This window comes from Cyprinus carpio, chromosome B5 (genome assembly GCF_018340385.1).
Source record: "Cyprinus carpio isolate SPL01 chromosome B5, ASM1834038v1, whole genome shotgun sequence".
Classification (NCBI taxonomy): domain Eukaryota; kingdom Metazoa; phylum Chordata; class Actinopteri; order Cypriniformes; family Cyprinidae; genus Cyprinus; species Cyprinus carpio.
The window spans coordinates 28,884,061-28,899,546 of record NC_056601.1 but is presented as its reverse complement, the minus strand read 5'-3'; the positions used below and the strand labels follow the sequence as shown (position 1 = coordinate 28,899,546).

General features: G+C 35.5%; 1 protein-coding gene across 1 annotated transcript in view; it reads left to right on the top strand.

Annotated features, from left to right (window-relative positions):
• LOC109081198 (astrotactin-2-like) overlaps window positions 1-15,486 on the top strand; it is a 418,824-nt gene that overhangs the window by 302,521 nt on the left and 100,817 nt on the right. Inside the window, 3 exon segments of the mRNA XM_042723440.1 lie at window positions 3,500-3,624; window positions 7,430-7,534; window positions 11,146-11,325. Coding sequence (XP_042579374.1) covers window positions 3,500-3,624; window positions 7,430-7,534; window positions 11,146-11,325 — 410 coding nt within the window.

Below are 15,486 nucleotides of genomic sequence, written 5' to 3'. Positions count from 1 at the left end.
ATGTTGAATACTTAAATTGAATCAGATACCTCAGTCAATCAGAATACTATATACGGTTACAGTAAGATTTAATTAATATCAACAAAAGCCATTTTTACAATGCAGAGGTAGAACAGAAGCTGCATCTGGCATTTATGTTTATTTACCCAGTCTGTTTAATGCTGCTCAAAGAAGGCATGGTTACACTTTATTTTGATAGTCCCTTTTAGACATTCTACTAACTATAGGTAACTAACTCGCATAGTTGACATGTACTTGCAAAGTTACTTATAGTCATTACTGCTAGTTTACATGTAGTTACAAAGTTACTTACAGTTAGTATAATATCTATAGTGAACTTTCAAAATAAAGTATTACCGACAGCATGTGTGTATTTATACAACAAAAGCATAATTGTAAATAGCCTACACAATGTATTTAAATTATAGAATGTATGCAAAAAAATCATTAGTCAACTGTTTTTTTTTTTTAATTATTATTATTGCATTAATAATAATGAACATTTATGTTAATTAATAGAATACATTTAAAAAAAAAGTTTTTGTGTTTGGTGAAACAGCATTTAATATTCTTGTAGGCTACACAGACAAACAAGCTAAGAAATGTTTATAAATGAGTTTATTGCTTTTTACCTATTAGAAAATCAAGACTTCACATTGGTTATTTTAGTAGCAGAAAAACTAAATCCCAATCACTTAAGCAGTCAAAAACTTCAGTCTAGCATGAGTCCTGCACTAAAAACTAAAAACTTAAAATGTACTATCATTGAATTTTTCATTTTCACATTTCATTTTAATTGCAACAGTCAAAATAGATTTGATTTGATTTAATTTAATAGGGGCATAGTTTGAATTATTGTATGTTGGTGGCATTTTTGCCTCAAATCCCTGTTAATTTCAGCTCTGCTGGATACCTACACACCCATAGTGTCACTTAGTTTTTGATGTCCTTCTGTATTTCAAGCCACTTTTGGTGTACATGTGACCCATATATGAATTTGTAAAGCCACTAAAAAAAACAGCAAAGAATCTTTAGTCTGAAGCCCTAAACAGACTGCATGATTTCCGTCTGTCTCAGATGAAAGATTGGCATCGTGAAACAATCGTGGCGATTTCGGTGATCATGGCTTCTAATCAGTGCTCTTATGTTGTAAAGTGAGACAGGTTCAAGGACGGCCGTTGTCACGGTCTTGTGACCAAAGATAGGCTATGATACAGCATGATCATCCTACAGTGTGTTTGCTGCTACGATCCACATTCACTGACCAATCAATAAAAATGTGACATGGTGCTAAAACATAAAACTGCATACCTTAATCTCTTATACCTTCCTCTTTCACCACTTCCACTTTTTATCAGCACACATAAAAAAAATACAATGGCTAAAGTGTGATTTATCATCCTCTTTTTGTTTACAACTAGCGCATGCTGCTGACTTTTTATTCTTCTATTGAAACGTGCGTCGTAGTATACAAGTCAATAGGTGTATCATCGCACAGTCTACACACACGTCTTAGCCAAGTTTATTAGACCCATGTTGCAGAGTGTAACATGCAGTGATCTTATCGGATTGCTAAAATCATGCAGTGTGTTTTGGGCTCAAAGCAGGGGTGTCAAACTCAATTCCTGGAATGCCACAGCCCTGCAGAGTTCAGCTCCAACCCTAATTAAACACACCTGATCCAGCTAATCAGGTCATTTAGGCTTATTTGAAAACTACATGGTTGAGCAGGGTTTAAACTAAACTCAGCAGGGCTGCAGCCCTCCAGGAACTGAGTTTGACATCCCTGGTCTAAAGAAACCTGCTCCTTTTCCCTTAGATATTTGCTTCCATCAGCTGAACATTTCACTTGATTTAACCTCTTTTATGATTTCAGTCTGTGCCATTTCTGCCAAAAATTCAATATTTCATTCTGAATCCTACTGCTTGTGTATATCATAAACTCATTCGCTTGCAAAATAGCAATGAAGTTATATTTGTTGTTTGCTACCTCAGATTTTTTATAACCACCCTGAGAAATATTATCTGTGGCTCTCAACAGAAGCACAAGCATATCAAAAAGCTGAGTCCCCAAGCTATGCATTGTTCTTATGCCAAGAATATAAAAGTTGTCTTCCTGTCACCTGTCACCTGTCTTTGGGAAAGCCTTTAAGAGGCTGGACTGGTGCCTCAGTTCTGGTTTGAGAAATGTATGGGAAGAAGCATAAAAAATGAGAATCGGTTGAGCATTCAGTTGACATAAACATACTTTATGGTCCTGCATTATCATAATGACACACAATTAGCAACAGGTTTTTGAAGACATCTGTAAGTATTGTTACATGAATATTGAAAACAGACATACAGTAACATCAGCAGAAGCAGTATCAGCTCCTGAAGGTTGATGAGGTGATGAGTTTCCATCTAACCATTTTACTATTAGAAAATAATTAATGGAAGCACAGAAAATGAGTGATACTAAAGTAAGCGCAGAACCTGACAGGTGATTTATACAAATATATATATATATATATATATATATATATATATATATATATATATATATATATATATATATGTATATATGTGTGTGTGTGTGTGTATATATGTGATTTATATATAGGTTTTAATAATCTTTTAAACAACTGAGAAGAACAAACTACACTTTAAAAGCATGAGGGAAATGTAAATTTTTCAAATGACAAATTTTTCACAAAGAAATCATTTAGTGAGTGATAAGAATGTAGAATGGTAGGGGCTCACCGGGGGCCAATCAGTTTTCCGACGGGCCAGTGACTTGGTGACCCCTGCATATTACAGTGGCTATGGAACTATCTGTTTGGAGAATGATTCAATAAAAGCTGCCTTTTACAGACTGACGCTAATTAAAGTTTTGTTTGCTATTGATGTTTCATAGTGATAAAGCTCAATTAAAGAGATGAAGTGTTTGAAGAGAGATTTTAATTGGTGGCTAATTACACTTCATTAGATTGCCAAGAACATTGAAATCCCAGCACAATCATAAGACTATTTTAAAACGTCTCTCAGTTATTCGGGCTGAGTAAAGAGTGTATAATATAACTACAATAAGACACGCACAGAGACACTGCTTAAATACCATTGCAGGAGGATCCCAATATGCTGACATTTACTCTGCTGCCATTTTAATTTGAATCAAAGATAATTAGTTTTATCCGCTGTTTCACATTTTTTATCACTTCTCTCTCTCTCTCTCTCACACACACACACACACACACACACACACACACACACACACTGATATTCTTCAGTAAAATGCTCTCTAGAATAAGAACGCTCCTTCCTCATCACAACCTGTGTCTGACTAGTAATAGTTAGTTGTAAATCATAGTTGTGTCTTAAAAAGGCATGCTTATTACAAATATGGAAGAGCTCTTCTATATATTTCATGCCAACTTGATGCTTTAATAAGAAATATGTAACATCATTGCAAATCTAATATCTATCTGATGTTTTTTCCTCATTTATATTTGTATTTCAGGGATAATAACTTCATCAAGGATTTTCCGCAGCTGGCCGATGGGTTAATGGTGATTCCTTTGCCGGTGGAGGAGCAGTGCCGAGGAGTTCTGTCAGAGCCTCTGCCCAACCTGCAGCTGCTCTCAGGTGAATCTTACTTATATGTACAACAGTACAACTGGGGTAAACATGACATTTGATTTTATTTTCCTCTAAACCACTAGATGGCACAAAAACTCTCAGCAGCAGGTTCCCTATCCAGCATTTTAGTATGCACACTGAAAATTCGCTTGAATGTGAACTGGGTTCAGCTCTAATTTGACAAGGCTATGTGAAACAGCATAATTAACCCTCTGAGGTCTAAGGGTATTTTGGGGGCCTGGAGAAGTTTTGTCATGCCCTGACATTTGTGGGGTTTTTTTTCAGTTTCTTATAAACATCTAATGGCTAAAGTCTAATCTCACTGTAATCAGCACAAACTGGGCTATAATAATATGTAAGCAGCATTTATGTACATGATTGTGTTTTTGAGAAAAAAAAAAACAAAAACAAATGTCATGCATGGTAAGTGAAAAGCTAAAAATTTTAAATCACTTGAATAAGGCAATAAAACACATACAGAACATTGGGTCCCAGGACTTTTGAGAACTGGACCTTGTAGACTAGAATTTTTTTTTTCTAAATTATGTGAAAATCATCTTGTTTACTCACTTACTGAAAACAATATATTGATTAAAATTTTCTAAGACACTTTTTGTTGGTAAAAGTCATATGCGAGTATGCGTCAACTATCATGAATATCATTGTGATGCACACCTGAGAAGACAAAGACCCACATAATGAGCTGCATAATGAGCCATTCAGTCAGCTGTGTGACTGAGAGGGAAGAGTTACAAGAAAGAATGTAAGGACAAAATAAATGTATATAATTTTATGTTTGTAGTTTATTTATAATATATTTAATTATCCCACAACATAATTTAATATTCACTTGCGAGTGCAGATAAACAGTTTATTAGGAACAATCAAAGCTGACTTTCAAACTGAATTTTTAGCATCATTACTCCAGTAACACAATCCTTCAGAAATCCTTTTGACAATCTGATTTTCTACAAAAAACAAAAAACAAAAAAACAAACAAACAAAAAAAACATTTATTGTTATTATTATTATTATTATTATTATTATTATTATTATTATTAATGTTGAAAAGAGCTGAGAATATTTTTTCAGGATTTTTGGGGGGGATAAATTGAAAGAACAGCATTGTTTGTTACATCTGTTACATTTGGGTAATTGTTGTGTGGTCGTATTGAAGCCGCGCGCTTCAGTGAAACATTATCATCTCAAAAGCGGGTTCAGCGCGTGGGCGTGGTCACATTAGAAGATAATGAAGGGAGACGTGAAAGACGGACATCGTGTTGTTTTCATATTGATTACTTTATCACAGAATATTTGTTTTCTGCAGCACTTGTTTAGTTTAATAACTGGTTACATTCAGATGGTTAATATCATTTTTTTAATTGGATGTCTACCTCAGTGATAGTCACTGTTTATAATGAACCCATCATATTTAAAAAATTAAAAATGCTATTAATCATATTATTAAAAAAACAAACAAACAAACAAACAAAACTGTAAAGCCATATTACTATGGGATCTCCTTCAAAGAGTCTTATTTTTATTTATTTATATTTTATTTTTAATTGAACAAGTATATTCATTGAAAAAAAAAAGTTATCAAAATAAACAGAAAATAGTACACATGCAGCTGAAGTGATTGTTTTGAACAAGTATTAAATTAGATATTATGCAAAACATTATTTCAGTATTTGCATCAATACTAAAAGGCACCCCTTGTACCTCATACATGTATATGATTTTTAAACAAAAGGAAAACCCCTTTTTATTATACACTATTTACAATTATACACTTTAATATACAATTATACACTATACGGAAATAACGAAAAGCCCATTTTCCTCTCATCTCATTGTATCTTTTCCTCAGAGGGTTTTTGCTTTAAGGCGTCCTGTTTACATTTTCACAATCTTTTCCCTTAGGTCCACTTATAATGTTAGAAGCTAGTTAGTTTTTATAAACAATGTTTGAGATGCAATTATTAACAGAAGATGTTTGTGACTCCTTGTGATTGAATTAAGCCTACTTATTCATACAGGGTTGGTACAGGTATGTCTTGATTTTATGAAGAAAAAAAAAAAAAGCAGGCCTCAAGTATGTGATTAATTATATGAATCTAAAATAGACAGTTTGAGTCCTGGCTTCTGGTTTGTTGTCATTTATTCAACACTGATTTGCACAGAATTGGAAAAGAGCAAAGAAACACAGATGTGACAGTGGTGGGAGAGATGTGGGCAAGGTTTATTTTGTCCTTCTCTCATTCTTTAAAATTTCACTGGGTTCAAAAGAACAAGAAAAAGCCTGTTTTTCATGATAAAGCCCCTTTAAAATAGAACATGACATGAGGAACTGACAGTAATCGTAGCATCAGCTCAGTGGACGGTCGCTCTCTGTCTCAATGACTCAGAGACAGAGAAACCAGCGGAGCAGAAAGCATTCATTTCTCCCTCATATCGCTTATCACAGCTCCAATTCAGAGCTGTCTTTTCATTTATTTGTTTTCACTCAGTTGTTCTAATGTGGACTCCACACAAATGTGGGCTCTGATGACAAGTGGCTAATTCAATAACAGCTTGTCTTTTTTTCCAGGAGTGAGAGTGGAGAGTTGTTAACAATGATTACGTTTCTCAGTTTTTGCTGCAGCAGTTCAAATGAGATTTAAACCATTAGTGCATCTGTCAGCATGAGAAGAAAGAAGCATGATATGGCTGATGCAATGTTTTGAGGGGGCTGCTGTCATCTCACACCGTACAAACAGGATAAGCAGAACTTGATCTTGAAAACAGGCAAGGCTTGGCGCAAAAGGCTTTGTTACCTATTGGTCCAAAGTGGTCTGTAAAGTTTTAGGTTTTTTTTGGACCCACTTAAGTACTATGTTATACTGTATGTAATTGAATTATTACATCTGTTTCCTTGCTGAATGCACTGTCAAGCATTTATAGTAAACTAAAATACTTCGTCATTTGTAATGAATTTTGGATGCCATGTTTTAAACCATTTAAATTAATAGAATTTCTGATTATGAATTTGTGATGAAGTTCCAGTTTAGTACATTTCAAATATATTAACTTTAAATGTAATGTCAAATAACATACTGCAGTGTGTTAGTCAACACATCAAAATAAGTGTATTTTTTTTTTCTTTTAATAGACAGAAAAGTAGTGAATACAGAATTTGTCAAGGATAACAGTTTAAAAAACATGTTTCCTTTGTGGTCCTTGATGTTAAGCACTAACTCCACTCCTGGTAACAGGTACACTGGCTTTGCATTATAAATACAATGATTACAGTACAATTCCACATTAACGGAAAATTTACAAATCACAAATATAGAATAGAATAGAAAAATGCATTAAAATATGAAGTTGCACTATTATTGATAATCTTATGTACCATTTTTACCACTTTAAAGCACAACAAAAGATGATTAAAATATTTAAGATGTTATTTAAAGTACAACTTTTAACTTGACATATATATGACAGTGCACCTTTTTTTAAGTATGTTAATAATCAGTCATGAAAATGTCTTTTTAAATACACTTAAGTGACCTTTTAATTAATATATTATCCACAAGTACATTTTTAAATATACTTTTAAAATTTTAACTACACTACAAGTGCACATTCAATGCAATCAAGAATACTTATTTTTCCCAAAAAGGGCTCAGTAGAGAATTCAGTTTTTCAGGCCAATAAGCATCTCCTTGAGTAAGACCCTTTTTGTGTCTCATGGGAAGTTGTAAATGTCTGAAATGTAGCTATTAATAAAGTTGCAGAAGTAGGGCATCGATGTGTGTCTGTGTTACAGGAGACGCTCAGTTCAGTGAAGCCACAGGATACCCCATGATGCAACAGTGGAGAGTGCGGAGTAACCTGTACAGAGTGAAGCTCAGTGCCATCACCTTGTCCACAGGTACCACGAGAAACACCCAAACAAACCCATGGATACTCCTTCATGTATGCGTGTTCAACACATTTCTATTTCAAAACAAATATTACATTTAAGGGTTACTTCACTCAAAAAGTTAAATATTTGTATTCACCCTCATGTCTTTCCAAAACCCATATGGCTTTTCTTTTATGCAACAGATTTTACATATGTTCACACATTTTGTTTTGTTATACACATTTGATATGGGAAGAAAACTGACGTACTATACGTGGTCAATTCATGGAGGTCCAGCTTTAAGGGGGTTAGCAAGTTTTTTTAGTACCAAAAAATATATATATAATACAATATTTGTATACAATTAGTTAATTGGGTAACACTTTATAATAACTTTCATTAAGAAATCATTAACAAACATTATATAATGCTTAATGGATCATTAGTTAAAGGGGTCATATGATGCGATTTCAACAAGCTCTTGGTGCATAAAGAAGATCTGTAAAGTTGCAAAGACTAAAGTCTCAAATCCAAATAAATATTCTTTATAAAAGTTAAGTCAACCACGCCTACCTAAAATGGCTCTACGTCACAATGTGGGAAGATTTGCATAACGCAGCAGTGTAACTTTTATTCTCGCTGTTGCTGTCGGCACCATGTCGTGGAGACACTGTGTTTCCTTGTGAAAGCAAAACTACTTTGTTTGGCCTTCCAAAAGAGGACACAACTACAAATCAGTGGTTAAGTTGTATTTACAACACTGTTGTATTCAGCCAAAATATTCAGATGTGCACAGTGCGTTTTATGTAGGACGAGGACTGTTTCCTGTTAGAGTAGTCTACAAGTCCGGTGTCTGTTTCTATAAAGTGGGACAGTTTTAACTTTGCAAGGACAGTCTGTCACTTTTTGTTAAGTGGGTGTATTTCAACTTACATATTTAAAGAATTTGCCACTGATGATTCAAACGTGAGTTTTAAGCAGTGCAGAGTAGTGCTTGTTGTTTGTCATTTCTCCGGTATCTCTTATCACGTACAATGTTTGTTCTGTTCGACTGTAAGTGCCCTGCAAAGTGGACATCACTTGATATTCTGCCATGATTCCAGTTCGAAACGAGTGTATATGTTCCATTCAAAGGGCATTAAAGTGTGCGAGACATGAATTTAAATTGTATTTATTTACATAGGTATATGATGTCACACTCATCTGTCTGTGAAGACGCTGCAGGCAGCAGCGCAGAGCAAATCCATATATGAATGTTGAAGTGAAGTAAAATCCATATATGAATGGCGAAGTGAAGTAAACTTCAACAGATTTCCCCTGCTCAGGGAGTAGGGAGCAATGAACACAGTGCAGGGATCATATCAATCGGAACGCAGTTCATACACGTAGCTCTCTTCTAACGAGCTAGTTATATAAATCAGGTGTGTTAACTAAGAGAGACATGCAAAATATGCAGAGCAGGGGGGCGCAAGGACTGGGATTGGGACTTGCACTTGATAGCTAGCCAATCGGTGTACCCCTTGCTTCTCAGAACGATGAACATTTGTAAAAATCGACGTGTTTCAGAAATGTGGGGCATAGAGGAGAAACAATAATGTACATTATGTGGAAAATAATGTGTTTTTTTGAACCTTAAACCACATGAACACATTGCATTACATCAAATACACAAAATATTGTTCTTTTTAGCAACGTCATATGACCCCTTTAATATATATTCGGAGTTAGAAACGTGAAATAATGTGCTTGTTAATGTTTGCTAATAAACTTATTAAACATTAATGTATTTTTTTTAATCATTATTTTGTGTAAGTTAAAATGCTTACAAATGCCCTTAAACTTTCAATTCCATATGATCAAGCACTTATTGAAAATCTACAAATGATTTTAACAGATGTTATAAAATGATGAAAAGCTTCTGTTAATGCACAACAGTTTTGCTGCTATTGAGGTGCAATACGGGTAAGGTTAGGGACGGGTTTGGTGGTATGGGTACATTTAAGGGTTGGTTAAAGTCCAATGCCCATAAAGACACTAAATAATTAGTAATTATTTATAAACATATGATTAGTAAAGTTGTGTGAATAGGGTAAATTCAGGTCTTTCAGGACACTTTTTGCCATCTAGATGACTGTTCATAAATGTATTAATGACAAAACATTTAGAAACATTTGTAAATGATGAATAGTTTCCACTTTAGATTGGGTACTGCAAAAAAACATAAACAAATAATTAAGATTATTTGTTAAGATGTGTAAATAGAGGTCTACACAACAAACAAAGACCAACAAATGAAGATCATATGAACTGAAAGTTTACTAACATTTGTAAGCATTTCAATTTACATTACCTAATGATTAACATATGATTATTTAATTTTTAGTAAGTTCATAAGTAAACATTAACAAGAACATTATCTCATATTTCTAGCTATGTGAGTATATATTAATTAATTATCTGTTAAGCATTATATAATGTTTGTTAATGGTTTATAAATGAAAGTTTTTACAAAGTGTTACCAAAAAGGGTACTTTTCAAAAATTATTATTTTTATTTTTATCTCTAGGAGAAATGCAAGGAAATTTGTGAATACTGTGATAGGAATGGTCACATTAATAAACTCCTATTCAACCTGACTTTGCTTTCTTCACACAGTTTTCAACTCAATATAATATTGCACTAACAAAGATACACTTGGTTTCTTAATAGTGTTAAGACACCATCTTAACTTTTAATACAAGATACTTAGAATAAATAAAGAAATACAAAAAAATAAATAGATCTGTAAAGGTCCAATAAAAAAAAAAAAATAAATAAATAAAATTCTCATACTTGGCTGATTAAAAGTCACAATATAGGGAAGGAGAACTGGTCAGAAATAATAATAAAAAAATTAAAATAAACAGAAAGAAAGAGAAGGCACTAGTACCATATTTTGAATGTTAGTGGGACAAAGAATGGAAAAGGGACATTTTTCAAAAATATTAAGAAAAATAGTCATACAGGCTTGGAACAACATGGGGATGAATAAATAATGATGTAATATAATTTTTTTTGTGTGTGTAAACTATGCTTTTAAGGCCTTTAATTTTGGTAAGCCCAACAGGTAGGTTACAGAAATCAAAATCCCATTCATTTTATAATTAATTAAAAAAAAAACTTATTTTTCAGTGGATATTTCTCAGTGAATATTTTCTATGAACGTGTGAGAGTTTTGTTTTATTAGTTGCTATAGGTAAATAACTAGAAGAATAATGTTATTTGTGCTACAAGGTGTGTGGGTGATTAATTACGCAAAAAAAAAAAAAAAAAAAAAAAAAACAACCTAAAATATCTGGAAGCAGCAGATACTGGAAGCTTTGCACATTCAGGATAAAAATGGCCGTGCCCACTTTCACATAAAAAAAAGGATAGATTTCATTAAAAATGAATGGGAAAATACTTCTGGAACCTTGACACTAAAACAGGGAGAAGGCACTATATCACTGTCAGAGTACTGGAAATGTAGGCGTAATAAAGTTTCACTGGCCTCTTAAAATGTCTAGTGACAAGCAAGTAATATTTGACAATCATAAATCAAATATTTTCTCAACATAGAAAATTAATTGTTTCTGTATGTGTGGTGGTGCTTTGGTCAGATTTCTCAAAGGTGCTGAAATCCCTGACGGCAGACAGCACGCGGGATGAGTTGCTTGCATTTATTCAGCAGTACGGCAGTCATTACATCTCAGAGGCACTGTATGGTTCTGAACTCACCTGCAACATCTACTTTCCCAGCAAAAAGTCCCAGCAACAGCTCTGGCTCCAGTACCAAAAAGGTAAGCCTGGGGTAAGGGGTTGAGGAGAAGGGAAACATGGGAATCCTCCATGACAATATAAGCAGACAAATAAAATAATTATTTATTGAGGTTTGTGTATTCAAGTCCCTGCTGTGAAATGCCCTGTGTCGAATATCAGATATAGCACCAGTGGGTTATGGATATGTGAACATTTAAGTTCACTCATACTGTATGAACAAGTTATGATCATTCAGTATGATTAATCTGTAAGTCATCACCCACCTCTGATATAGCAAATAGAAATTCAGAAGGCCTACAGCAGGGGTTCTCAACTCTGGCCCATAAGGGTCAACCTTCTTGCAGAGTTTAGCTCCAACCTTGATCAAACTCACCTGCCTGTAACTTTCAAGTAATCCTGAAGACCTTGATTAGCTTTGCTCAGGTGTGTTTGATTAAGGTTGGAGCCAAAAATCTGCAGTAAAGTGGACCTTGAGGACCATAGTTGAGAACCCTAAGCCTACAGATCAATACTGTCTGCTGAGGCAATAAATCAGGACAGTGGTTCCTACCCGCTTTCATAGAGCCCCCCAAACAGTGCACATTTTGAATGTCTCCTTAATCAAACACACCTGTTTCAGGTCATCTGCTCATTTGTAAGAGACTTCAAGACCTGAAATTGGTGTATTAAGCAAAGGATACTTTAAAAAATGTGCAGTGTTGGGGGTGGCTCTGGTAACATGGTTGGGAACCTCTGAACCAGGGCTAACCAACCTTTCTTCTGGAGGTCTACCTTCCTGCTTCAGTTCCAAACTGCTCCAACACATCTCTGTTATTTTCAAGTAATCCTGAACTCCCTGATTAGCTGCTTCAGGAGTGTTTGATTAGGGTTGGAGCTGAACACTGCAGGAGGGTTGCCCTCCAGGAGCTGGATTAGCAACCTCTGCATTCATTGTTAAATGGGCCTAAAAATAAATTGACCCAACATTTTTCTTTGATTCCTCCTTTGAAATACAGTAGGTAGATCCTAGGTTTTGAGTCACAGAGTTCTTTACACAGACAGGGGCACTGGCCCCTTTTCCCTAAGTGAGACAGGGGTTTAGAGATATTGCTCTAGATCAAGGCTGGGCAACTTCGGTCCTGGAGGGCCACTGTACTGCAGAGTTTAATTTCAACCCTAATCAAGCACATCTGCGTGTAGCTTTCTAATAATCTTGAAGAGATTGTCTTTACAGCTCATGTGATTTACTCGTACAGTGAGATTCGGTATTCACAGTGTACGCCTGGCAACTATACTTTTTTCTTCTTCTCTTAGAATGGCTGTAAAAAAAATTAAAAAAAAATAAATAAAAAAAACTCATCATGATGGGGGCAGATCTGTCATATTTGGTGACGTCATAAGTTGTTTAAGGGTCATCCCACAAATCATACTTAGGAGAAAATGTAGCCAGATCAGACTCCCAGACTTGCCACTGCAGCAAGCTATCAGGCTGTATTAAGTTAAGGTAACCCATATTTTAGGCTTACAAAGGTTTTAAGTGAGTATTTTGGCATTTGATGGGAAGGGTATGATTACTAAGAGGGTTATATTGCATAACTAGTACTTTACACATTTCTTAGTGTGGTCTAGGAGCACTTGACTTATACCAAATGTGGTCTGTGAGATAAGAGGCCTGTACATCTTAGCCTGTACTGCTGCCTCTTACATCTATGTACTGCATGTGACACAACAAGGATTGCAGGTATTCCAAAAGGGAAGAACCTGCCATCCAGAGACACGTGGCTCTTTGAATGAGACAATCTTTGATCCAGGCCAAGACTACTAGAGCTGATGTTGCTGTGGCAGGAAAGGCTGTGTGCCTATATGATTGGGCCCTGTGAGGCATTGCACTCAGAAAAGGAGGGGACCAAGCATTAAAAGAAAACTTGACAGATCTACCCATGAGGCATTCACATGGAACCACTGAAGAGTAATTTTTGTCATGCCTGGAAAAGTAGACAGGAGGACCTGGTGAATTTCTGTTTTGAAGACAGGTCCAGTGAGGACAAACAATTGGACTTCCTTTCATTAGCAGACAGTATTATCTGAAGAATGTCTGCTTTTGAAAGCTTACTGGTTGTTATCGGGTAGGTTGTTATGTGAAAGAAAGGGTAATGAGAGAGTGGTCTATAGTTTTCAACTGCTGTATTTCAACTGGGTTGTTGGGGTTACCCAAGCCTGACAGAATGTGGTGATGTTATCAGTATTAAAGCATGTGTTTAAGATATCTCCTGTTGAACAGTGCTTTTCAAACCTGTCCTGGAGACCATCCATCACTTTACATGCTGGATGTCTCCTTCATGTAACACACCTGGTTCAAATCATTAGCTGATTAGTTGTGACTGCAAGACAGAATTCCCGAAATGTTGGGACTGCAAGACAGAGAAATTCCAAATGTAGTGGAGGTCCCCAGGACTGGATTTGGATGCACTGCTATAGATGATGGGGGAGGAAAAATGTCCAATCCTGCTCCTGGATGGGCCACTGTCCTGCCAAGTCTAGCTCTAACATTAAATAAACCCACCTAAAACACCAAGTCCAGGTGTAACCCTTCTGGTTCTACTTGACTTGGTCCAACCAGTATTGGAACTGGCATTTCTGGCATGGTAGGTGGGTGTGCTAACAAGGACACAGTCTCTAATGTCGCTTGTGTGCTACCTGAGATCAGGGTAGAGAGGTTTATCTCTACAGCTCTTACTAGCTGGCCTGCGTTACAAAGGAGTATTAGAAACTTTAAGGCAGGTTGGAGTTAAACTCTGCAAGTTGTCTGGCAGGTTATGGACACATCTGGGCACTTTAACTTCAGTCCTGGAGGACCGACATCCTGTAGACTTTAGTCCCAACCCTAATTAAACACACCTGTCTATAATTTGCAAGTAAAATATTAGATTGTTGCCAGCTTGTTCAGAAGTGTTTGAATAAGAGTGGAACTAAGGTTTGCAAAAAGCTTTACAATATACTCCTGTTAGCTCTCATAGGCCCAGTTTCACAGACAGGGCTTAGAATAAGCGAGGATTAGGCCATACTTCAGTTAGGACATTTAAGTAATTTTTATAAACATACTTAGAAGAAAACATTACTGGAGTGCATCTTGAGACAAAACAAAGGCACTGATATATTTTAAGATCAGTCAGTGTATGTTTACTTCAGTTGAAACAGCTAAGACTTACATTTTAGTCTAGGACTAGGCTTAAGGCCTTGTCTGTGAAACTGGGGGATAGTGTCTCAGACACAAGTAAATGCCTTTCTATAACAGCTTTGTGGGAGTAGTAGTCACTCAGTCACCAAAAATTCTAGCAGCATTTGCTACTTATCCCTTTTAGACTTTTACTCCATTCATTTACTAACTGCTTGTTTTCTTAAAAAAAAAAAAATACTAACACTAGCTTTCTAATCTTGTTAGTTATGTTAATCTTGTTGTTGCGCAGAAACCATCCTAAGTTTGATCTTACGATCATCTCTCAGATATGACCCGTGTGATTCATAGAATAAATGTACGCATGTACACCTCTTTCAGATGTGAAATCTCTGAACAGTAAACGATCTTGAACTTGCGTGCAACTGAATGGTTTCAGCTCTCTGCCTTGTAAATGACTCCTAATTAATGTCATTAACATATAAAAAAATCACCAGCCATCGTCCAAATCCTTTAATTTAGAACATTAAGCTGCAAGAGCAGCTTACATTTTCAAAAACCTACAGTACTCAGACAAGAAAAAGTGTGTATGTCTGCTCAGACCCTGATGTGGCGCGAAGCACTTTTCCACATCAAAGGCCGTTTTTACAAATATAAGCATTGGCGTGGATTTAAGCATATGCACACACTAAGATCAAATCTGAGTGTATGCACACTTTATAAATGAGGCACAGTTTATTTGAAATGTGCACTATCTAAGGGCATCTGAAACCATATGATATGATCCCACTACACACCACTCTATGGACTACATTCACAAGCAAATGTTCCAGACTCTTCTCAGGTGGCTGTTAATTCTGCTGGAAAATATTCCTTTGGGATAGTCATATGACATCCATAACACTAAACAACCCTAGCAGTTATACTACGGCATAACTAACATAGGCAGTATATTTCCCTAAGTTGAGTTTAGTCAGGATCTCACTTTCTGATCAGTTATGAATGATACATTAAAAAATTAAAAAAT